The sequence below is a fragment of the Nematolebias whitei genome, chromosome 8, assembly GCF_014905685.2.
Source record: "Nematolebias whitei isolate Nwh7 chromosome 8, NemWhi1, whole genome shotgun sequence".
NCBI classification, from domain to species: domain Eukaryota; kingdom Metazoa; phylum Chordata; class Actinopteri; order Cyprinodontiformes; family Rivulidae; genus Nematolebias; species Nematolebias whitei.
This window is the reverse complement of record NC_056505.1, coordinates 11480409-11503813: the sequence shown is the minus strand read 5'-3', so window position 1 is coordinate 11503813 and position 23405 is coordinate 11480409. Positions and strand designations below refer to the sequence as shown.

At 39.6% G+C, this 23405-nt stretch overlaps 2 protein-coding genes across 2 annotated transcripts in view; both read left to right on the top strand.

Moving 5' to 3' along the window:
• Positions 1-23405, top strand: part of tmem8b (transmembrane protein 8B) — a 1109927-nt gene that overhangs the window by 357869 nt on the left and 728653 nt on the right. The window lies entirely within an intron of this gene.
• ndufs4 (NADH:ubiquinone oxidoreductase subunit S4) lies at positions 10917-16818 on the top strand. The gene is made up of 4 exons (XM_037679957.1): positions 10917-10958; positions 14085-14257; positions 14424-14497; positions 16614-16818. The coding sequence occupies exons 1-4, from the start codon at positions 10917-10919 to the stop codon at positions 16715-16717; spliced, it is 393 nt and encodes a 130-aa protein (XP_037535885.1). The 3' UTR covers positions 16718-16818.

Sequence of the window (23405 nt, the reverse complement as noted above, 5' to 3'; positions counted from 1 at the left end):
CTTCCTTCCTTCCTTCCTTCCTTCCTTCCTTCCTTTTTGGGTCATGAGGGTAAAATCAGGGGATAAATTGGTCGGCCGATAAATCAGCCGGCCAATTTCCTTAATTTTAGGAGATCGGCCGATACTTAAGATTTTACCGATTTTTATTTTTTTAGTTTTAACAACAATTGTCTGAACTTCATTTATATTTCAGAGCACTACCTCATGGCGAGTTAAAACAAGTTTGTATTGTTTCTAGGATATTGCTCAATGGTATGTTTTTCAATAAAATAAGTTTGGAAAACTGAAGGTGCATTGTGACCTTAAAACACCTGACAGTGTCGCTTATTAAACAAAATCGGTATCGGTCGGAATCGGCAGGTCACACTTTTTAGAAATATGTGATCGGCCAGAAAATTGCAATCGGTGTACCCCTACAAACAACAATTCACTCTCTCACAATCCAGAGTTACTAGTCAGCCTAACATGCATGTTTGTGGTCTGTGGGAGGAAACGAGCGTACCCGGAGAAAACCCACGCATGCACAGAGAGAACATGTAACTTCCACCCAGAAAGGCCCCTGGACCAGGATTTGAACCAGGGTAACCTGGGGAGTGGTGGCACAGTGGTTAGAGAATACAGGCCTGCGATCAGAAAGTCACAGATTCAACTCCCCGGACTCTGACAACATCAAAATGTGGGTGGAAAAGGTGAAACACCCACACCCGCCTTCACCCTCATTTGCCCCACTCTGGGCCCTTGAGCAAGGCCCTTAATCCCAATCATCTGCTCCCAAAAACATCTCTCTTGAAAATGAGTTCTCGTGACTCATTGACACTACCTGTATAAATAAAGAGTACATAAAAAAAGCAAGCTCTCTGAGAGGCAGCAGCTCTACCAACGGCGCCACCATGCAACAATCCTTCCACGTGTGAAATTAAGGATTTTCTTTACTTCACAATAGGATATTAGAAGTCGCATGTTCCTTTTTATTATCTAATTCAAGATGACCGTAGCAGCATAAAATTGTCCGCATCTTAAGTCAGTTTTACAGACACTGAGGTAAATTTGATGTGGTAATAGCTTAGGGTCATCCTCAATACTTCCCCTGAGAGGTTGCACATGTCTACATTAGCAAGCGTTGACCAAAATGGATTAACTTGGTCCTTTCTCAGCATGAGATGATTTACCTTTAAGACCTTTAACTTTAGTTTTAGGTGTTGCTGCTTTAAGTTGTAAAATAGTTTGATGAGTCATTGTCAGGATTAGGAAGACTGTGAATATTATTTAACAGTTGGGAAAGTTATTGATTGGACCTTCATTCAAAATATGCCTATTAAATTTTCTAAAATTCTTGTTTTTTTAAGTTATTTCTTAGCATCCTCAGCCAAAATTTGATGTTTGACCTTATTTTGAACGCGGGTTTTGACGTCATTTTGAAACGATGCCAAATAAAAAGACCTGCGTGATAGAGTTCCAGTGCCTGAAGCTGTTTCCTGGAGCGTCCAGGCCAGCGTGCTTTTGTTCGTAATTACTGTTTGATTAAGCATGCTGGGCAGCTCCCAGGGTCCGGCCGGCCACTGATTCTTTACAGGGAATGTCTGTGACCTCAGTCAATTAGTCAGGTCTTTTTGCTCTACACTCTGGCCCTCTGCAGAGACAACTGCGGTTCTAACCATAACAGCTGCCTCAATAAGAAATACTTTGTCTCCCACTTATGCCTAAGTGTCTTAACGTCTACTGCTTCAACCACAGCCAACACCGCTCCCTCTCTCCACATAAAGACAACACCATAATCTTACAGCGCTTGTGAAGCCTTGTTATAGAGTTCTCTAAAGGCACTGGGGTTTTACGAGGCAGAGGAGGACAGTTATTAGACTGTAGGGACTTGAAGGAAAAGGAGAGGAGAAGACCGAGAGAGGAAGAGAGCATTAAATGGATGGGACCATTTGTTTCTTGGCATGTTATGTTTGTTAATCCAAAAGTCTTGGTTTCTAGTGACTTCAGAGTGCAACACTTGCCTGGTAAATGACATAACATCTGGGCACAAGATGTGGGGCTCGACTGCGGTAAGGTAGTTGAGTCAAAGGCATGTTGTTGGTTCTTTTAAGAGTTAAATTGAAGTCAGATTGTCTGATTCTACGCCTGACAGTCGGGATTTATCTTGACTGACAGACATTCTCGTAGAGAGTAATCTGAAGTGTGTTAAGAGTGCCCTTCACTGAGATTTTTATTTCATGTTTAGAATTCCTAATGAAAACATATATGCTGTTTTTAATAGTTTTTATGTGCATGTAAAAGTTACACATTATAGCAAATGACCAAATGAGCAATAACTTTATTTTGCACAGTAAAATAATGAAAGCTCAACGGTGGAGGCATTGCAAAGATATTTACTTAAATAGTTGTTTGAAAAATCACATTTCTGTATATAGAGAAGAAACATGGCTAATTTTCTAGGGATGCACAATATTATCGGCATGGTATCGGCTGATATTGGCGTTAAAGTGAAATATCGTACATCGGCCATTCCTTCAAAGTAACTCACCGATATAAAAGACGCTGTTTTTGTTTAACAACCCAGTGACAAGGACGCCTGCAGCGCCAGCACAACGTGATGTCACGCGCACCGACCTGATCTCACGGTGTAGAGGACGAAGTCAAAACGTCAGCGGTGTGGAAGTTTTTGTTGTTGTTGAGGATATTGAATTCCAAAGATTTTTGGACCTTACCGGAGTTATAAGCCGCCATTTCCAACGTCATTGAGAAGCTAATAGCCGATAGCACTTGGGTGAGTTTTACCACAGACATTTGGACGTCGTGTTAGCCCCGTTAGCATGATTAGTGTTACAGCACAATGGATAGACACAAACTTTGAATTTAAAACGGCTGTCCTTCATGCTCAAGAGTGCAGAGGATCCCACACTGCAGCTAGGAACCTGGAACAAGCCTCCACAAGTGAGACAGCATCGCAGGTGACTAATGCTAATAAATAACATTTAACACTTTTCGTTTAATATAAGTTAAAGTGCTATGCATATCATATGGCTGTTACTGAATATATGTCACCAGTTCTTACAGCTGTTACACAATTTTTGTAGCAAATAAGCCTAAATAAGAGGCCTATGTTCTGACAAAGTATATAAAATATCGGTATCGGTTATCGGCCAAATAAGTTTTAACATATTGAATATTGGCCAAAAATTCTATATCGTGCATCCCTATAATTTTCTCATTGTTGAAAATTTGTCAGAAGTTGAACCTGGAGTCCATTTTTTTTTCCAATTAACACTAGCCTAGTTTATTCTTTTCCAAACACGTGAATAATTCATGTTTTCTATCTAGAAACATTTCAAATGTTTGTGTCAAAGTTTGTCAACAATTTACACATATTTAAAACAATGGAAACAAACTTAAAAGAAAGGACCTCTTCCCTGAGCTAAAATGTAAGCAAAGCTTAGGTTGACGGGTATAAAAGAAAAATGATGGCCAGCAGCATTTGATTATGCTCTAACGTGATCTAATTTTGATTACCTGATCAGGTTAGTGAAGTCATCTGGTTGAAAAGAGAAGGAACCAATCAAAATTGGTGATCTTTCACTCAGTAATGCATCAGTTTAGTGTATTTCTTTTAAATATATGGGAATATTTACCAAAATGGTGCCGATCTGATGTTTTGTTTAATGTATTTTAGAGCAAGGGATGCAATAATATATATTTTATATATATATATATTTATTTTGCATATGTGGACTTTGAATCTGCAAAGCAGTCCAGATTACTTGAGCATGAGAATAACAGCACCGATGCTTTGAAGTGTGCAGCACAGAGGTGAAAACCCTCAGATTTTGTCATGTCTCACAGACAGAGTGACCCACCGTGGAGCAGACCACATTCACTACTCCATCCCCCCTCCCCACCCACATCACCCACCCTTCCTCCCTCCTTTGCACACAGGCAACTTAAGTATCTGTTTTGTCTGGTTTGCTCTCTCATACGGCGCGCTTATGTGAAAAAAAAATTGTGTGGTTCATGTTTGGAGTAGTGGGTCAGAGGATGTTGGTCTTTGAAGAGTACCAGACAAGAGGCTTCATTATGAATCGTTCACTAAACGGTTTTTCTCTCCTCTATAGAGCAGACACCTCTGAAAGGAGTCCTCAGCCCTCTCAGTGCTGTGTGATTTTAGGAAGTGTCCGGCTGCTGAGTGTTGTGTTTGCAGATGGGACATGAAAAAGACTTGATACGTCTGTTCACGCTTGCATTTATTCATTAGTTTAAAGATAACGACCCTCGTTTTTTTTTTTTTTTTTTTTTAAGTGTATTTTATTTTCATCGCTTCAGATTTTCTCAACGTGACTTAAGATGGAAGAATCAGGAACTATTTGTTCCTTTACTTCTAAAACCTAAATCGAGTCCATTTTATGTCGTTACAATACATTTTAAAATAAAATGCAGAAACAAAATGTGCCTTCGCTTTCCGACCTCTGTTGTTTTATGTATTAAGTGGTATTTGAGATGCGCACAAACAAACACGTGCAATTTTAACGCAACACTTTCAGGAATGACCTCTCGTTTGTCCCCTCCTTCCGGTATGTGTAACGTGAGATTTAAGATGACCCTCAGGCCAGCTGCTTCTCATTCTCCTGTGTTGAATCACTCCCACACATGAGCAAGCAACATAATATTTGTTTCTATTAGAACCCCCCCCCCACCCCCCCCCCCCCCTCCAATCAGTAATTGGCACGCTTTTTGCTCTTCAAAGGCATCTGAAGGTGGGAACCGGCGTAGGCCGATGAGTGAGGCTCTTGGTCTGGGTGTGGGCTGGACAGTGTGGGGTCAAAGGTGATGTGTTTGGCCTTTCAGCACATGCTGACTCAACATGATTCAGCTCGGCTGACCTCCGGACCCCTCTGGCTGCTGAGCAGCAGTTTTGGTGTACAGGTGCTAACGCTTCATTTGTGGAAGCTAAAAATGCTTCATCGTGCATAAACTGCACGTTTGACTGTAATAAGTTGTGGTTTTTGTTTAGACATTTTTGATTAACTTATTTGATTTTAATGATTTTTGTTTCTCCTGGTAATTGCGTTTGACAAAAGAGAAAATGTCAAAAGGAGAGAAGCAAATTATTTTACTTAAGAAGTTTATCATGATTTTTCAAAAGCTTAATTCTTTCTAATCAAATAATGTTATAATTATGTTCATATTATGTAGTTATTATTTAAGATATTTATCTAAGCCAAAAATCAAATTAAAAAGATCCTAGGCAAACATTTTTTGGCTCTCTGTCATTATCATAAATTGATTTGCATTCCACATCATCTGCAGCTTAAACGTTCACCAAGTAATGAAATCATACAAGATCATCGTCAAAATAAAGTTTTAGGATTTCTAAATATTTTGCCAGGTAATACTCCCTTTCAAAATAGCCAAACAGGGAGTATGTGATGATTAATAAAAATTAAAAATCTTAAAAACATAACGAAACAGAAAACCAGGGTTATTTGGTTCACTCAGTGAATTAACTGTTTTCAAACATGGAGGCGTTATGCTTTTCCAAGTTTTAAGGCCTTTGAATACATTTAGCCAAAAACCCAGGATGTTTTTAACTGTGAAGCTTTTCCCTCCCCTCAAGAGCCAACTGCTTGTTTAAATAAAAAATCACGATTTGTTTTACTTAAAAGATTTTCCCAAACAAAATCCAACGGCGATATCTGATTGTCCTCCTTTCTTTTTAAAATTGCCTTGTTTTTGGCAAAGTACTTTTTGAGTTAAATTAGATCCGCTTTCTCGTTGTGTTACAGAAGAGAATTTGACATGCCACTTTTATTTTTGGCACAGTCTGCGAATGACATCAGGAAAAAAAAGCAGAGACCGTGCTTTATATCACAGAGCAGACAAACCTGGGTTTGATCTCCCTTGGTATAAACTGTGGGGAATGGACAGCAGGAAATGTGGATATTCACCTGCAGATCATCTGAAACTGACAAGATGTATTAAACAATATGAGGACAATGGTAGCTGGAAGAACACGTGCAGAAACGGACGTGTTGTTGCCCAGTTATATTTTATTTTTTACCAGTTCAAACAGAACAGTTCACTGGCATCTGTTTTTATAGACAAAAATATAAGACAACAAAATAACCAAAAAGAGGTTTCTTGGTAACTGTTCAGTTTATTTAGACAGTAAAGCTGAGCTCACTCATGACCATAGTTTCCACTTAATAATCCTTTCAAAATAAAATATAATGGCAAAAAGATGCTAGGACAGTCGGGATTTATTTTTCCTGGAAAGCGAGTGGAAGGTGTAAAATTCTGTTGAAAAAGCATTCCAAGTGGAAAAGCATCATTAAGAAATAACATAGTGTGTCCCCAACAGGTGTCATTGTTAAAAAGAGTGGACTAGTTTTATTATTATTATTAGACCTTTATATATACAGGTTAGTTCCCACTGAGCCTTGAAGACTCATTTACAAGAGAGACCTGTTACATACAACATACAAGCAGATGAGAAAAAGAGAACACGAGGATGGAGGAAGCCAAAAAAATAAAAATACAAATCACGTCTCACACCGTTTCCTGGCGGGGAAGCGATGTGAACGATGGAAAAAAAAAAAAGACCTTGCAGCATAAAGCTGCAACATACAATGACATCATCGTACATTTATGCAGGGGTCGACAAAGCCGGTGAGTTCTCCATAAACACTCCAGAGTTCCAAAGTTCTGTTAAGGTGGTGCAGTGTGTCTCAGCATCATGGCTCTGGTAAGGCTACAGATGTTACATTTCTAATTCATCAGTTTTAACTAGACTTAAAATAAACGGAAATCACTGATGTAGAGGCAATTAGGGGTGTTTAGGCCCCAGAGTGGAGCAAACGAGGGTGGAGGCAGGTGTGGGTGCTTCTTCTTTCCCACACACATTTTGATGTTGTCAGTACGGGGAGTTGAACCAGCGATCTGTGTTCCTTGAGGACTTTTAAGTGTCGTGACGGTTCCATTTTAATTCAGAAACGGAGCGAACGTTGAACCGTTTCTCAGCCGAAGTGAAAATTGCAGTTTTTCTTTTCCAAACTGTTACAGCCGTGCAAATAAACCTCGAGGACTGCAATGAAAATGATCAAACCTGAACATTTTGTACATTTATTGGTTATTACTGCATTTTGACACGTTCTTAAGGAATATCTAGTTTGGCACAAGAAGCAAATATTTCATGCCTTTTATAAAAAAATAAATAAAAAAAAGGAAAGTCTATTCAGCTTCTGGTAGAGTAAAAACAATAAATCAGAGTGGCATTTCATTATTTTTTCTAACATTACACAAAATAATTAGATTTTATTTTATTTATACTTTGGTAAACCTTGTTGTATTTAACGAGGATCAATTCAGATGAGTCAAGTGTTTTTGTCTTCCTTCGATACTATTTAGATTTTTCTTTCCATTTTTTCCGCTCAGACTTAAAGCACTTTGAGATTTCTTTGTTGTTTGTACAGACATTTTCTATCCCAGCTCTGTTGGAGAATTAGGGGTACCAGCTTTCAGCAGTCTGGTGGGCCCAGCAGCCCCACCGCAACATGCTCCTATGTGCTTTATTTGGCACATATCCAGGAGGTGTCAGAAATATAGACACGCTTTCACGTGACGAACACTCTGCCAGCCATCCCCCCCCTGTTTTTAAGCTCGGCATTCTGTCTGCCCAGCCAGGTATTGAAGGGCCCCGTGAAAGCTCTATGAATAGTGTCAAACTTGATAGTTCTCATTTTGCTTCCTGTACATGGCAGAAGAAAAAGTGCCCACCGTGTGGGTTTTCCTTTTGTGATGGCCCTTTCTAGTCCTCCTGGGAACACACCACATTCCAGCCACAATCGTTCCCTTTGTGAATCTGGGTATTGTGGGTGAGCCTGTTATGCCGATAACCCTCCGAGCTCTCAGCGTAATGCAAGCAAGTATCATAGAAGTCTAGACTTGTATTTTTGCAAACAAGGCCTGATAATGAGCGGAGTGTTTTCAGCGATTTGGCAGCCCTTTTGTTTTGGCACATCCCCTCCGGTTTATGAAGGACCTTTTGTGCTCATCCACGCCTAAGATGTGATTTAAGGTCTGCAACATCTGGACACATTACCACACCGACGTGCCACACACGGGCCCCCCATGTGTCAAATATACTTTATGTATCTGTAAACGCAACACCATAGTCTGACCTGCGAATCCCAATGGTATCATGTCTTCTGCTCCTCAAAGAGGAGTTTTCGTGCGTGCAGCCACCAGAACCGACTCGACAACAACACGCACAACTGTTTTTGACGGCAAACTTGATTCGCCTCATTTCAGACGATACTCTTTTTGGCGAGTTCTTTATCATTTTTCAAACGTGCATGACGTATTTTAATAGACTTTTTTTTTTTTTTTCTTAAACGCACGAGAAGTTTCTCTCGTCTGTAATTTAACATATTTTAAACAATTGTCGATTTAAAACCTTATATCAAGCATAAAACTGTTTTTACAACTTTTCCCAATTACCAGTTTGGAGAAAACCCATGTGACGTTGTTGCTGTGCAGCACCGTCTTGTGTGTTATTGTGTCATGAACCGTTCCCCCCTCTGGGTGAGGAGAACATGTTTTCCTCCTCTTTGTGACAAGAAGGAATTGTTAAGGTTAAGTAGATGGGGCAGCCGGAAATAATTACCAAGCACTTGTGAAGTCCACCCCTCCTCCCATCTGTTTGTTTTCTTCTTTCATTTGAAGTCTTTTCAATGTGCAGATCTTGTTTATGATTAAACTCGCTCCGTTCTCGGCTCTTGGAGTGGCAGAAGATGTTTTACTGAAACGAGCAGTAGTTTAGCAGTTAGACCTGTAATTTGCGGGGCTTAAATACCCTCGGAGGCTCCTTCGCCGAAGGAAAGGCGGGCTTTTGTGTGGGGTTCATGGAAAATGACCCCCTTTCTACAAATCAACTGGCAGATGACAGACAATGATGAAAATTAGATTCTTTGAAGCCATAATGGCCATTGAAATGTGTAAAATTCTTGAATTGAAAGGAGAGCGCCCTGGTAAGCCCTCAGTCCTGGGTGGCTGCTGTCTGCGTGCTGGGAGGTTCGTCTGTGTTTTGTCGCCAACTTCCCATTGCTTGTTTGCTAATTCCCTAAAGAATTGGACCAGATCTTTGATAGGAGCCCGAAGGGGCTCTAGGAGCTCAGGAATATGCGTTCAGTACGCCCACCGGCCCGTCCCACCCCTCCAGTTGTCACACGGGTCTGCTTTGTTAATGGTCTGGAAATAATCAACGTGAGTATTACGCATTCATTTCATCAACGTAAACGCAAAAATTATATAAATTATACCATAAAAATGGCTTTTGTGCCCCCCCCCCCCCTTTTTTTGTTCTCTAATCCGTTATCGACCTTCTTTACGTATGTTTGATCTGGAGCCTGAAGTGAGTTCTGCTTAGTCTCGTTTTGTTGGCTCTGTCCAGCGTCTGAGCAGAATTCTGCTCCAATCTTAGAAAAGATCCAACTACACATCTAACGTCTGCTGCAGGCATCACAATCCGTATCTTCAGCTTGTTGGTGACGGTGTTGGCTTCTGACAAATGCACTTCCTGTACAACAACTTTCTAGTGCTGCTCCTGCAAAGCAGTTTTATTTTCTCTGTAGCAGCATTGACTGTGTAAAGAGGGAGCTGCAGTGAGTGAAGCACAGGTCTGACATTGAAATGTCCATTTAACTTGCTTAAAATGTGTCTGTAATAACAAAACTATTATAACGTTAGCCACACTTAGCAAAACAAGAGCATTCCATATAGGGGCGCAGAAAAAAATCGTCACGAAAGAATTTTGATTCCTAGTCCTGTTGATTCTGAATCGATTCTAAAGGCCATAAATCAATTTCAAAATGCGTTTGTTTTATTTTTTTCCGATCCTACTCCCGAGCGTACTGCATATCGCATTACGTGTCCACCCATCACTGTAGCATTTGGCCTTGTAGGCCACCGTACAGCAAGCTAGTTAGCCAGCTCCCTTTATCTGAATGGAGTCCGTTAGCGTGGACAGAGAGATTCAGCCGCTCCTTCATCGTTAAAAGTCAGTGTAAAGTCATTTCAGATACTACAATGTTCCAAAGGAAGACCGCTTGACAAGAGCACAGTTGTTTTCAAGAAGTGAAAAATAAAATTGCGGTACAGTATTTTGGAAATGCAACAAATGCGCAGAAGAAAGATGAAAAGCAGCAGAGCAGCGAACTCTGCTACAAACTTCCAGCTGCCCCAAGCAGGGCTGTGAAGATTTCCCATTACATCACTGACTATATCACAAAGGACTTCCGAGCGGACAGCTCAGTGGAAGACGAGGGGTTTAGGTTTATTTTAAACACGCTGGACCCAACGCACGTTATTCCTTCACGTAGCTTTTTTAGCGATGAAGCTGCGCCACAACTCCACCATGAAACAAAAATAAAGTGGGAGAAGCTCTGACGCAGCTGCAGCTCAAAGGTAACTGTTATTTCTCATATTACACTGAAACTTCTAGACAAGTTTTACAACAAACTTTATGTAATTTGTCTTTTTAACAGGTTGAAGAGGCCAGATGAGACGCATCACCTGAAGTCCTAAATGTTACAATTTATGGTTTATAAATTACAGTTCAGAAGTTTTTGCGCAGGTTTTGAAATTTTGTTAAAGATTTACCAAATATGAATCAATACGGTTAAGACTGTGCAGTCTGTATATTTCATATTAGGTTAAGTTTTGAAAATATAACAAATGTTAGAGCAATATGGTTAAAACGTAACTGTGAAGTGTGTATTTCATTTTGAGTTAAAGGTTAATGTACTATGTATGGTAGGCTGACGTCTGTTTACTTTTGTATTTATATATTTTGAATTATTTGTCTGTGATGGACTGGAGACCTGTCCATGTGTCCCCCACCTCTCACACAGTGATGGTTGGATATGGGAACCAGTGATACCCGTGACCCAGAGAGGAAGAAGTGGGTAAAGGTGATGGATGAATTATTTGTTCCTAGTTTTTTGTTTTATTTTAGAAAAAGCCAGGCAGCTAAGCTAAACTAATACTGGTAATTTAAGTTACAGAATTTTATTTACTCCTCTAGTTGTTACTATATTTGTCATAAATATAAAATATTGCAAAAAGATTTGATACATTAAAGAACGTATTTAAAAAAAAAAGTTCTATTTGTGATTATTTTTTTATCTTTTCATCTTGTCTCTTGCATATTTTAAACAAAATTCATGACCATTTCAATAGAAAAATAATTTCTGAATCGAATCGTGACACCAAAAATCAGAATTGAATTGAATCACCAGACGCAGAGATTCGCACCCCACTAATGTCGTAATGCATTTATTACAAAGTACTGCAGCCATGAGCGTGGAGGCTACAGACAAGAGCAGGAAGATGAACAAAGCATCCCAAAATAAAGCTCAAGTTAGACACTTTCTTCACACGTCTGTGTTGTTACAAAAGTTTGTTTACGTTGTTCTGCATTCATTTATTGTTAATCACTTTATTCCATGGTTCATTAGCAAAAAAACATTTTATCAGTTAAATCTAGTTTAGATTTTTAGTAAACCTACAAAAACTTTTTGCTTTATAGGGCATCGTGATGTAAGCTCCAAAGCTGGTTGCCTCCGATGTCTGAATTCTCCTTTGTTTGTTTGTTTGTTTGTTTGTTGTTCATCTAAAATAAAGCTTTGTGCAGTTTTAAAGGGAATAAAATGACTTTTTTTTTTTTAACTGTATAGCAAAAAAAAAAATTAAATAAAAATAATAAAATGCAGAAAGCACAGAAACTATGAAAATATAGTCCAAATATTTTAAAAGTTTCTACAGAACCTTTTTTTTTAAATGTTCACTACAGATTTTTCAGCGTCGCTGTTTGAACTTGAATCAGATCTTCAGATTGATGGAGCACTAAAGCGTAAAACATGAAGCAGTCGGTTGCATGAATCCATTCTTACAGCCAACCCTTTCCTCATACAGAGTATGTTTTTACTTTTTGACGTCAGCAACATGTTGTCAGAGCCCAAAGTTGTAATTTTTAAACACCTGTGAAGAAACTTCCAGATGATCCTTTGGAACAGACACATAGATGTTTTTTGGCTCCATGAAAAGAACTCAGTCAAATGAAAGATAAAGTACTTTTTGCAACCAAAAACATGCCACGGTCAGACACGCCGCAGTAGAAATGAAGTTTATTATATTATAAAACTGACCAACATGACATGATGACCTTGTAATTTGTTAGCTTGTGGGTCACAGTAGCCCAACGTGCCTCTTCATTTCTGGCGCTGCTTTTTATGAACTTGTTTTCGCTCAGAGATTTATTCACATCCAAAGATAATATTCTGAAGATGTTAGCTGTTACACCTCTGCAGCTTTCACATCCCACCGCGCCTGTTAGTGCTGGTAGTCAGAAAACAGCTGCGACACAAGTCTTTGTCCGAGGTTTGATTATATTTTGTGTAAACTGTAATGTTGTTTATGAAAATCAGGTTAATACAATTTATTTTTGATCCATAAAGCATAATGGTGTGAACGTTTATGAAGCACGCACACTGTTGTGATCCATTTTTCTTCCATACGTTTGTCGGCATCTTTCTCGTTCCACAGTTTTAGTGCCATTTCAACATAGATCAAAACATCCAGCGTGTTCAGCAGAAGGGTGCTATGACTTTTGATACTGGTGCAACTTTAGCTTTTTGAAATATTTAGCCTTTTCTGACACTTTTTTCCCTCATAGAAAATGAACTGAGCTCATTTTACATCCTTCAAATCTTTAGATGTGTTTACAACCTTTTACTGCTCCTTTCACATTTTGTTCTGGTTCAGCTTCTTTCTGCTTCCTTGTACAAATTTAAACTTTTTTTCAGCTACTTTCAGCTGTTTTTTCATCTGTTTTGTGCTCCTTTCAGATTCTTTCTGCTAACTGTACATTTTTTGTGCTTCTTCTAACTACTTTCTGCTAATTTTAGCCTGGTATGCTCCTTTCAGCTTATTTATGCCATTTCAGCTACTATTTTGCTGTTTTATGCTAATTTTAGGTTTTTCAGCTAATTCCAGATTTTTTGCAATAATTTAAACTTTTTTCTGCCTCATTCAGCAAAAAATATGTTCTCTCCACTTCCTTCTGATAATTTAAGCTACTTCTTGCCTTTTTATCTACATTTCAGCCTTTTTTTAATTTTTTTAGATAATTTCCACTTTTCTATGCTCATTTCTGCTTTCAGCATAACTGGGCAACGTTCTTTCTGCCTTCTGCTGCTAATTTAAACTTATTCTAACTTTTCAGCTAGCTTTTTAGCATTTTTGAGCTAATTTCAACAGTTTTCAGATAAATTCAAAATTGTCATGTTAATTTCTGCTACTTACAGTGTAATTAACTTATTTATGCTAATTTATGCTTTTTACTTTCAGCTTTTTCTGCTCTTAACTACTATTTAGCTCTTTTGATACTAGCTTTTTTTCTCATTTCAGTTCTTTTTGCTTTTTCAGCTACTTTTCAGCTAATTTCAGCCTTTTTTAAGCTAATTTCATTATTTTTGTGCCCATTTTTTCTTATTTAAACCTAATTCAGCAAACATGTTCTTTCTGCTTTCTTCTGCTAATTTACGCTGGTTCTTCTTATCTTTCAGCTACATTTCAGTTTTTCAGCAAGTTATTCTGAAATGAACATTCACACTGCATTTTCTGTGAAAATGCAATTTTTCTAGTTTAACAATTATTTTGTGGTTGTTATAAAACACAAAATTTACTCTTGAGAGTAGCAAAAATTAGGAGAAGAACCCACGAGATGTCAGTTTGATCCAGTTGCTACCTGACTGCTTTCAGTGATGTTTATGGCTGGGTAGTGACACCAGCCCAGTGTCGTTTTCCTCCGGCAAAAAAAACAAGGAAATATTAACTAAGAGGTATTCCTGTGGAAAACATACGACCGTGAACGTTTAGTGAGTTGTGCAACAATGAGAGGGATGATTTGTGTATGAATCTGTGCATTGTTTTATTTAAGAGTTCAGCCAACGTGTTAGGTTTTGATTAAATAAAACCATTTTTCCGTTTTGAAGTTGAACATTTATGTTAATTTTCTGTGTGCACGTTAGGATATATCCCCTCTGACGGGGATCCCAGAGGAGCATGTGAAAACCCGAAAGGTTCACATCTTTGTTCCCGCCAAAACGTCCATGCAGTCTGGGATCAACAGCACTAAGAAGTGGAAGATGGACTTCGACACCAGAGAGCGGTGGGAGAATCCGCTGATGGGCTGGTGCTCAACGTAAGAGACTTCTACCTCCACGCACCACTTCCTGGTTCACATGAGCTGCGTTGGGTTTGTCTTGGGGGTCTTAACAACCGCCCTGCTGAAAGTTTTTGCCCTTTTATCTTAAGTTTCACTCCACTTGTTCCTTCTGTGAAGCTAAATATATATTTTTATGTTTCAGGGCGGATCCTTTATCCAACATTTTGCTTACATTCTCCTCTAAAGAAACTGCAGTTGCTTTTGCTGAAAAACATGGTAAGAAATCTTTTCCGATTGGAAATAACAAGAAAACAACATAACACAATAAGAATAAGCATAATGTGTTTGACTTTATGGTAATAAGATTCTTAATCACACAATAATCTGAATATGTTCTTAAATAGATTTATTTAGTTATTGTTAGTAGTTCGTAAACGGTTCGAACCACTGAAGTTTAATGGAAGGCAGTTGAATTTCTTTTGGGATGATCATGTCCTGGATGATGAACCACTGAACGGTTGGCTTCTTTGGATTAATGTAAACTTTAAAGTAATTATTTCAAATCTTCACCTGATTTATACCCAGTTGAGCGCAGACAAAAAGCAAACAAAATATTGCAGCCATTTTTGTTTCACGTGTAAAAGATCTGCAGAATGTACGCCCTAAGTGAACACCAAAATGGGTTATTATCTTCAAAGATAATACCTCAGGCATTTACTTAGCATTAGCATGACACGTCTACTGAACATATTGTGCGCTAGGTAGCTAATTTTTCCACACGTCTGTGTTCAACTGCCACACATCAATTGACCATTGCTGAAAAAGTTTAAAATTTGATCATCTTGTTAAAGCTTTCAAAGGTCCCTGGTGGCTTTTTTTATGTCCACTTTAGCTTCCACGTTATTTCTGAGCCCGTTCAGGCCTAAAGGTCACATGTCTTGTTGATGATTCACAGATAATCAACTACACAAGTTCGTACCTGGCATATGTGGCCCCACATGCATTCTGAGTGTGCACCACTTTGATCACTTTTAATTAAATCTCAGCGTTAAACATGCTGACTGACAGGACTTTGCTGTTAAAATGAGAGACTGCATCAGAAAGTCCCTCAAGGCTTACTACTCTGCACCCTTTTTTTCCACTCTTTCTACACGGTACCCCTTGGCTCAGACTTTCAAAACGTTGTTTCCTGCTTTTGCAATGATGCTCACATGAAGGCACCTCACTGTTTTACCTAGTTGTTGTTTTCAGTTAGTCTTTAATGTCAACAACATTGATTATTAAATTCATCATTACTGACAGGTTCAACGCCAAACCGGAACATTTGGCTTTTAGTGAGCAAGTTGTAGAAAAAGAAATCGTGGTTTTACACCTGACTTTTACCAGTCATTAGTGTTGTAAAAACAGTCCAATTAAAACCAGTTTCCTCAAACCAAATACATTAAATACATTAGATTTGGGAGTGGTGGCACAGAGGTTAGAGAAGATGGGCCTGTGATCAGAAAGTCACACGTTCAATTCCTGGTACCATTAAAATGTGAGTGGAAAAGGTGAATCACCCACACCTGCCTCCACCCTCATTTGCCCCACTCTGGGCCCTTGAGCAAGGCCCTTAACCCCCACCATCTTTCTGATCCAAAAGCAGGTCTCTGTTGAAAATGAGTTCTCGTGACCCAATGAGACTACCTGTATAAATAAACAGTAAATAAAAAAAACAAGTCCTCTCTCTGGTGGTGAGTCTCAGTTCATTTCCCACAGTTTCTGTTCTTTCCTTGTGTAAAGGTGACCGACCTCCCGCTCTTTGGACACTCTTTGTTTTCATATATTACACAAAAATTTAAATTTAATGTCCTTTCTTCACACTTTTTAACATACTGTCAATTTATTGGAGGGCATTCCCTGTTCTTTTTTGATCTTTACAATTATTTTGTTATATTAATAAGAATTAAATGGAATATTCATTTGGTGTTTTTTTTGTTTTTTTTTTAGTCTTTAATCCCCCAAGACTGTCACTAGAGAAAAGAGATGGTAGTAAAATCTAGACACTAAACTGGAGGCCTCAGACTGATGAAAGCTGTGAGGGACTAGTACTGAAGGCCTGACCGACAGCTGAAAACAGGCCGGCTGCAGTTAATCGTGACTGATGTGTTTTCTGTCCCGCAGCAGTCAAGTTCACTTTGACTCAGAGAACTGAACCATCTGGGAAAGTTTGTTGAAACCAAGCAAGGGAAACTGGCCCTCTTCTGTTTATTGCACCATGAAAATGATTAGGGATGTTCTGACGACACGCAGCCTGACGATGTCTACAAGACACCTCATTGTTGCTGGAAGTCATCCAAAGTGAACAAACGGGACGTTCTCATCCCCATCACTCACTCTGTTTGTCCTTCAGGTTGGAGCTATGAAGTCACAGAGAAGAGGACCTCAAAGCCCCGAGTGAAATCCTACGGAGCAAACTTCTCCTGGAATAAGAGGACCAGGAGGTCCGCTAAGTAAACTGAAGACCCATCTGTTAGCTGGTGAGACCTGCGAGTGTCCCACAGCAGACTTGTATCATCCTTGTCAATAAATGCATAATTATATATACAAAAGCTAAACATCTGGGTCATTATTGCTTTGACTTTTCAAACATTCACCTCATTACCAACTACCTAATGTTGTCTCATCGATTAATGGAGTGTTTGTTCTCTTGATCTGTCCAACATGAAAAAAAAAAGGAGAAACACGTTATTACAATTAGAACCTGCTTAAACACAGATAAATATATCTGCAACTCAAAGCCAGTGACATTTTTCTACTGTTAACCAATGAGTGTGCATAATATTCTCAAGGTTTGACCAAAACTGCTTCAACTCCCTCTTCTCAACATGAGACGCCGTTCTGTAGAGCGCACTCCAATTTAAGCTGCACACACTAAATAATAATAATAGTAAAGCACATATATAAGCTGCAGATGTCCACATTGTAACATGACTGGCAGCGCACAGCTATGTACAGCTGTTGTTGTAGATCAAGATTCAACCACCAGATGGCGTTTCACCGACTATTTTGCTGTTCAACACAAACAGAGTGAACTCCACAGATCTTCATAACTACCTCCCTCACTCATGGTTACTCTACTGAATGACACAAACTAACACATAATGAACACAAACTAAGCTAACAAGAACAGACTTATCACTAAAAAAAACTATGCTAAACAGCTTATCGAAATTATTAACAATGAACATAAATTTTACCCATAATCCCTTTCTGAGGCCATGTGACTGGAGGTCAACCACAATGAACCAATGAAGTAGTCTCAATGAGTCACGAGGACCCACCCCCAAGAGAAACGTGTGACAAAGCTAAATGTTTTTGGCAGCAGGAAGCTCGTTAGCCCGTCCAAAATAAAATAAAAATCCATAAATTAGCTGCAGCATTACCATACTTTCCGCAGTACATGTCACTCTGCCCTAGAAGTCACATCAGTCCATATTTGTCTAATAAAGTGGGAAAATACCTAAATATGTTGATTCGCCCTATACGTCGCATCCGTTATGCATCACCGCTGACGCGCTGCGTTTGTTACGCGTCACCGCTAACAACCCAGAAACGTGGGCCAGTGTTGTGCCAAAAATCGATGGGCTGTCAAATGGTGGCCGTGGGAGCGTGCACGGGAGGAATTTAACAAGAATTTAACAAGATTAACACTTAAAAACAATTATTTGTTTGCTCGAAACTGTAGTAAATGTGTGTCTCAGTCTAACGTTTGATTAATAAATGCACGTTAATGGTCAAATCAGTGGAATTTCAAAAATAGATTTGCTGCCTCGGTGCTCCTGGGAACGCACAGAGGGAAGAAAAAGGAGGAGGAACGTGGCTCGTTTCTTCAAAGTTGAACAAGAAAAGCACTTAAACAATTGTTTGTTTGCTCGAAATTATAGCAAAAGTGTGTCTCAGTCTAACGTTTGCTTAATAAATTCACTTTAATGGTCAAATTAGCTGCATTTCGCCGTGGCGGTGCAGCTGGTTTGACGGTCGGTCCAAGCAGCAAGCAGAAGGAAGGTGGGGGGGGGGGGGGGGGGACTACGGCATGCCGATTGTGTCATTAATAGCTGGTGAAGATTCTCAGTCATCCAGGACATGGTAAATTCAAAGAAGTTCAAGAAAAAACAACAATAAAGTATAATAAATAAAGTCCAATTGTTTTTGTCTTGAACTTTTATGAATGTCATTATAGCCACGTTTACCTATTACATGATACAATGGCATGCCTTACTGCTACTACTACTCTGCTGCCATCAAGTGGCTGAAAATGGTACTGCTAAAAAAATTCAGTCAGAATGAGTTAGCCAAAAATTGGTTTATAAATATGGGAACAAAAATCATAAATGTGTTGCTTTGGCCTATAAGTCGAAGGGCATGTAAATTATGCAAAAACTGTGACTTATAGGGCGGAAAATACGGTATTTAAGCCGTGGGGTTCAAAGCCTGTGAAAAAAGTAGCAGCTTATAGACCGGACAGTACGGTACATTCATTCAAGGATTTCTAGAGCTTGAATTTAAAATACATTGTTCTTGAATCGACGTTTAAAATGTGAAGTCGAGAAAAAATGTTTCCTGAAGCTCAACAAACAGCACAACCAATGAGCCAAAACCTCAAATTATTCAGTTTACAACCATATGTGGCGAAGACAAACAACTAGAACTGTGATGTTTATAATAAAACGACTGCCAGCTGAAATTTTAACCTTTAAAGGAAATGGTAGATTGATTAGTCAGAATTTATTGCCAGCACATTCTCAACTTTAAAGAAATCATTTCATGCTAACCTATCGAGGTAAACAGCTAGATTTTTCAATAAATGTAGAAATCTTTGGAAAAGCCAGAAGCGTTTGGAGATGCCCAGCTTTGCACACTTTGCACTTGCTGCCAGCGCTTGTTTACGCTCTTTGTGCTCAGTGAACAGTGGTGTTACTTTGCGCCGAGGCCCGAACTGCGTGACTGCGCTGACATTCACACACCAATCATGGGAGCCTAATTGGTATAGACCTTCGTTAATTAACGCACTGCATTGCAAATCTCTCACAGACTTGCGCTCGCCATTTACTTTGCTCCGTCACTCGGCACATCAAACGCGCCGATCTGATATGAGCGTAATGACCCATCTGAGCAGCGAGGGCATGAATGACAGCATGTGTTGCTTTTCCCTTTTGAAAACCCCTCAGAGAAATAGAGGGAGGGAAAAACGCTCTTGGCACAACTTTGTATCATAAAAGTTGAAAGCATTCCACCAGTCTTGGCCTATAAGCGCAATAAATTATGTGAAATGAGAATGGCAGCGCAGTGGCATTGTTCAGGACCATCATTACAACGCAAACATCGGCGATGAAACGCCTCTGATCTGTCCGGCCATAAACATGGGCTCAGAGTGTTGAGGCGTACTCTCAGGCCAAACACTTTAATTGCCATGGAAACATTTCTGACAGAAAGAAAACGCAAAACACTTAAGATTCAAGGATGCACGTTGAAACTGCTCATATTTCTTGGCGTTAACGCTTATATAGTTTCTCAATCGCGCTTGGTGCTCCTCTCCCAGAAAGTTCAAGTTTTATCTGTTCCTCGATATCAAACTAAATGTCAGGGCGTCACAGCGGAGGCATTTAACAGCTACATGTTCCTTCCAGTGTCAGTGTAACTTTGGAGCGTCCACTTAACGTCTCCATGTGCCGTTTGCAGTTGTTTACCTCCCACAAAGATCTAATGAGAGCCTGTTGTGTAGTTTATCCAGAAAATGTGTCGGCGCACATGTGCAAGAGCTGAGAGCAACACATGATCCCACAGGGCAGCTCAGTGGGATCTACGTACAACACAATAAAAAAATAATAATCTGACCTGATTTTCACTCCGTTTTTATTTTTTTCTCTCGCAGCTTTCTAGTCTGTGTGCGTACACGTTTGACTAACTTGTCTGGCGGTTACATTTACTGGAATTCTCTTATCATGACTGGTGGCTTCCCACTGTGGCTGCTCTCATCTAGTGTTGACTTTGCCCCCCATGACTAGGTTAGAAATGTTGAACTAATGATTGAAATTGAAATGAAATCATATCCAACAGCACAGTTTTGAAGTGGCGTGCTTTTATGTTTTTAAACGTGTCCTAGGTTTGTTTTAGACGCAGGCAAAAGTAGCGCTGTAGCTAATCAGCTCTATTAAACAGCTTTAAAAAGGCTGGTGGTGAATGCTCTTCAGCAGCTTAAAAGGGATAGTTCAGATCTTTGGAAGCAAGGCTCAAAAGAGAGGTTATAAACTCTTGTAGAAAAACCTGTTTGGAAAAATTGAGTTTACTCTTAACTGGACTGACAAGCTAACCGCTAGTTTGAGCTAAGCCAAGACCATCTCCATCTACTACCGCTTCTCTGTGGTCGGGTCAAACGCGTCCAGGAGAGAAACCCAGACCTGCCTCTCCCCAGTGACACTCTCCAGCTCCTCCTGGGAGATCCCACAGCATTCCCAGGCCACAGAGGCCACTCCCTCCAGTGAGTTGTGGGTCTCTTCCCAGTAGAAGATCCCCAGAAAACAACCTCCAAATATTTTAATCATAACTGGAGTTTTTTATTGATTTATTAGACCAAGAGTAAAGTGAATTATTGTCAAAATTTCACGTCATTTTATAGCAGTTGGTTCAAACACTATTAAACCTTTACCCCGCTGTCAGTTTTACCATTCACGGGCATTCCAGCAGAAATATTATGTGTCTAACCCAACCTGAATTCGGGCCGGGCGGTTTTATGAATCATACAGCACAAATAAAACTAAATAAGAATGCACAATATAAAATTGTGTTAATCTACTTGTAGAGGAGGAGGCAGGTCCAACCGGCCGTTTGAAAGAGGTAAAAAAAAAAAGTTGCGTTAAGTTCTGATGGACAACCTGCGCGCGTCCGCTGACCCGCCGGTTCACAGAGGTAAAAAAAAAAAAAAAATCCAGTTAAGCTCAGATGGATCAGCTGATCACTGGCCGCGCGCATCTCCACACCTGCTGTCATCTGCGGTGAAGGAAGTAGCAGCATCTGCAAGTTGAAGCAAGCAGCTCGTTCAGATAGCCTTGTTCTGTATTTTTCAAAATAATTTTGCGCTAAAAATATTTTTGTTCATCTGAACAATAGCTCGTCTTTATAGCTGATTTTTTTTAGGCTATTCGTTTTGTATGTCAATATCCATTTGGTGAAACAAGAAATCTTCTATCTTATTTTCGTTACGTTTTTAAAATATGTTAAATTGATTTGCTTACAAAAGCAGTAAAAGTTTATTTATTTATTTATTTTTTATTTGTTTCAGGTTCGGACATGTAATTACAGTTAATTTGGTCGGGTCGGGTTCGGAAAAAATAGCTACGTGCTGGGGCCAGGCCGGGTCAGAATTTTTTAGGCCCGAATGCAACACTACCCATGATGCACTTGAAGCGTTAGAGCTTGTTGCTGCTGCAAAATAAAAATAACTGAACAAAAGCCTCTCAGCTAGCTGATTGCTAGTGTGGGGAAAAAAAATGATGCTTGATATCAGGGATACTTATTAAATATACAAATGGCTTGCCACAGGACTATTCAAATTACTTGATACAACTGCTTGCCATACTTGCAGCAGAGTTTCACCTTACAGCTGATTTGAGTAAAACAGTTATAACTGAACCTGTCACGCATAAATAAAACGTTCCTGCTTCTCGATATGAGCTCTGATCAGCTGTGACTGATATTTGTTGTTTACTTCCCTGTACCTGCCCCAAACATCTGTACTGAACTGCCAAAGTACAAACACACGTACCGTTACACACGAACCATTAAATTGTTGCGATTGGAGTCGATTTAAGGTGGCAGCTCTCCACCTTCTCAGGCTAGCTGTTATCTCGTCAAACTAAGCAGAAGCAGCTAATTTAAACGAAGAAGTTCTCTGAGGCTCCACAGAGTCGGACCTACGGCCCGATGCAGCAGTGTGGATCGCAAACCCCGGCCTGTTTGCAAGGTAAGAAACATTATATTAACTTGGGGTAGTGCTCGTGAAACATACGGCTTATCTAACAATTTAGGATTTCACATGTTCAGCGTTAGCCCCGCCCACTGAGTTTGATGAGTGAGACTGACAACATCATTTCATGGTGACACACGAGGATGGAATGTGACTAAATTAAATAATTGAATAAATCATGAAATAAATAAGTGTGTATTTAATAATTTAATTGTATATTTATTGATGTATTTAATAATTAAATTATTCATTTCATTATTGCGTTTTGATTTATTTCATTTTGTCACATTCCGTCCTCCACAGTTTGGGAGATTTGGACAATTTTCTCCAATTGATTTGTGCAACGGCTGCAGTGTGGCACCTGCTCATTATGACAGTGTTTTATGGCATCTTTAAAGTTTAACTGCTTTTAGGGATTAAGTAATAATTGGCCTCAACAGCTGGAGGGATACAATAAAATTTTGCAAAGTGTGATGGTGTGACACACCGCAGTTTTTTTGTTATGTTCAACGAACCAAAGAAAAAAGCGAAGAGATCCCTGTTGAAGTTCAGTCCACAGGGAAAAGAAGTCCTCATCCATCTTGAATTGTTTTTATTTATTCCTGCAAATAAGACTTGTTTTTCCCCTCCTGCCATAAAAACTCCTCCACTCTGCTGGAAAGTGAACAGAGCATCGTGGCATCCTGTTTCGCCTCAGCAGCTGGACAGGAGAGCTGGTGTCAAGAGTTTTACCTTGAACCGTTGCCAACACCTTATTTGTTGCTGGGGCTTGTCAAAACAAAACACACACCTTCACTCACGCAAGCAGCCTCACGATGAGCTCAACAAACACTGCAGCCTCCGGTCGCTTTCTGCCATGACGCCGCACGCAGACGAACACCGGCCTCCCCCGGCCTGTCTGGCTCCAAACAAAACCTCTTCATGAGTAAATTCAACGTGTTTTCTCGTGAAGAAGACCGTGTTGTTACACTCAAGAGTGTGTGTTGTTACACTCAAGAGTGTGTGTTGTTACACTCAAGAGTGTGTGTTGTTACACTCAGAGTGTGTGTTGTTACACTCAGAGTGTGTGTTGTTACACTCAGAGTATGTGTTGAGTTGTTACACTCAGTGTGTGTTGTGAGTTGTTACACTCAGTGTGTTGATTTGTTACACTCAGAGTGTGTGTTGAGTTGTTACACT

Excerpts from the sequence above, each read along its gene's own strand:
- ndufs4 (XM_037679957.1), top strand. The coding sequence starts at position 10,917 with ATGGGAACCAGTGATACCCGTGACCCAGAGAGGAAGAAGTGG. Across the intron at positions 14,258-14,423 it reads CTGATGGGCTGGTGCTCAAC|GGCGGATCCTTTATCCAACA; the intron begins GTAAGAGACTTC and ends TTTATGTTTCAG. Across the intron at positions 14,498-16,613 it reads TGCTTTTGCTGAAAAACATG|GTTGGAGCTATGAAGTCACA; the intron begins GTAAGAAATCTT and ends TTTGTCCTTCAG.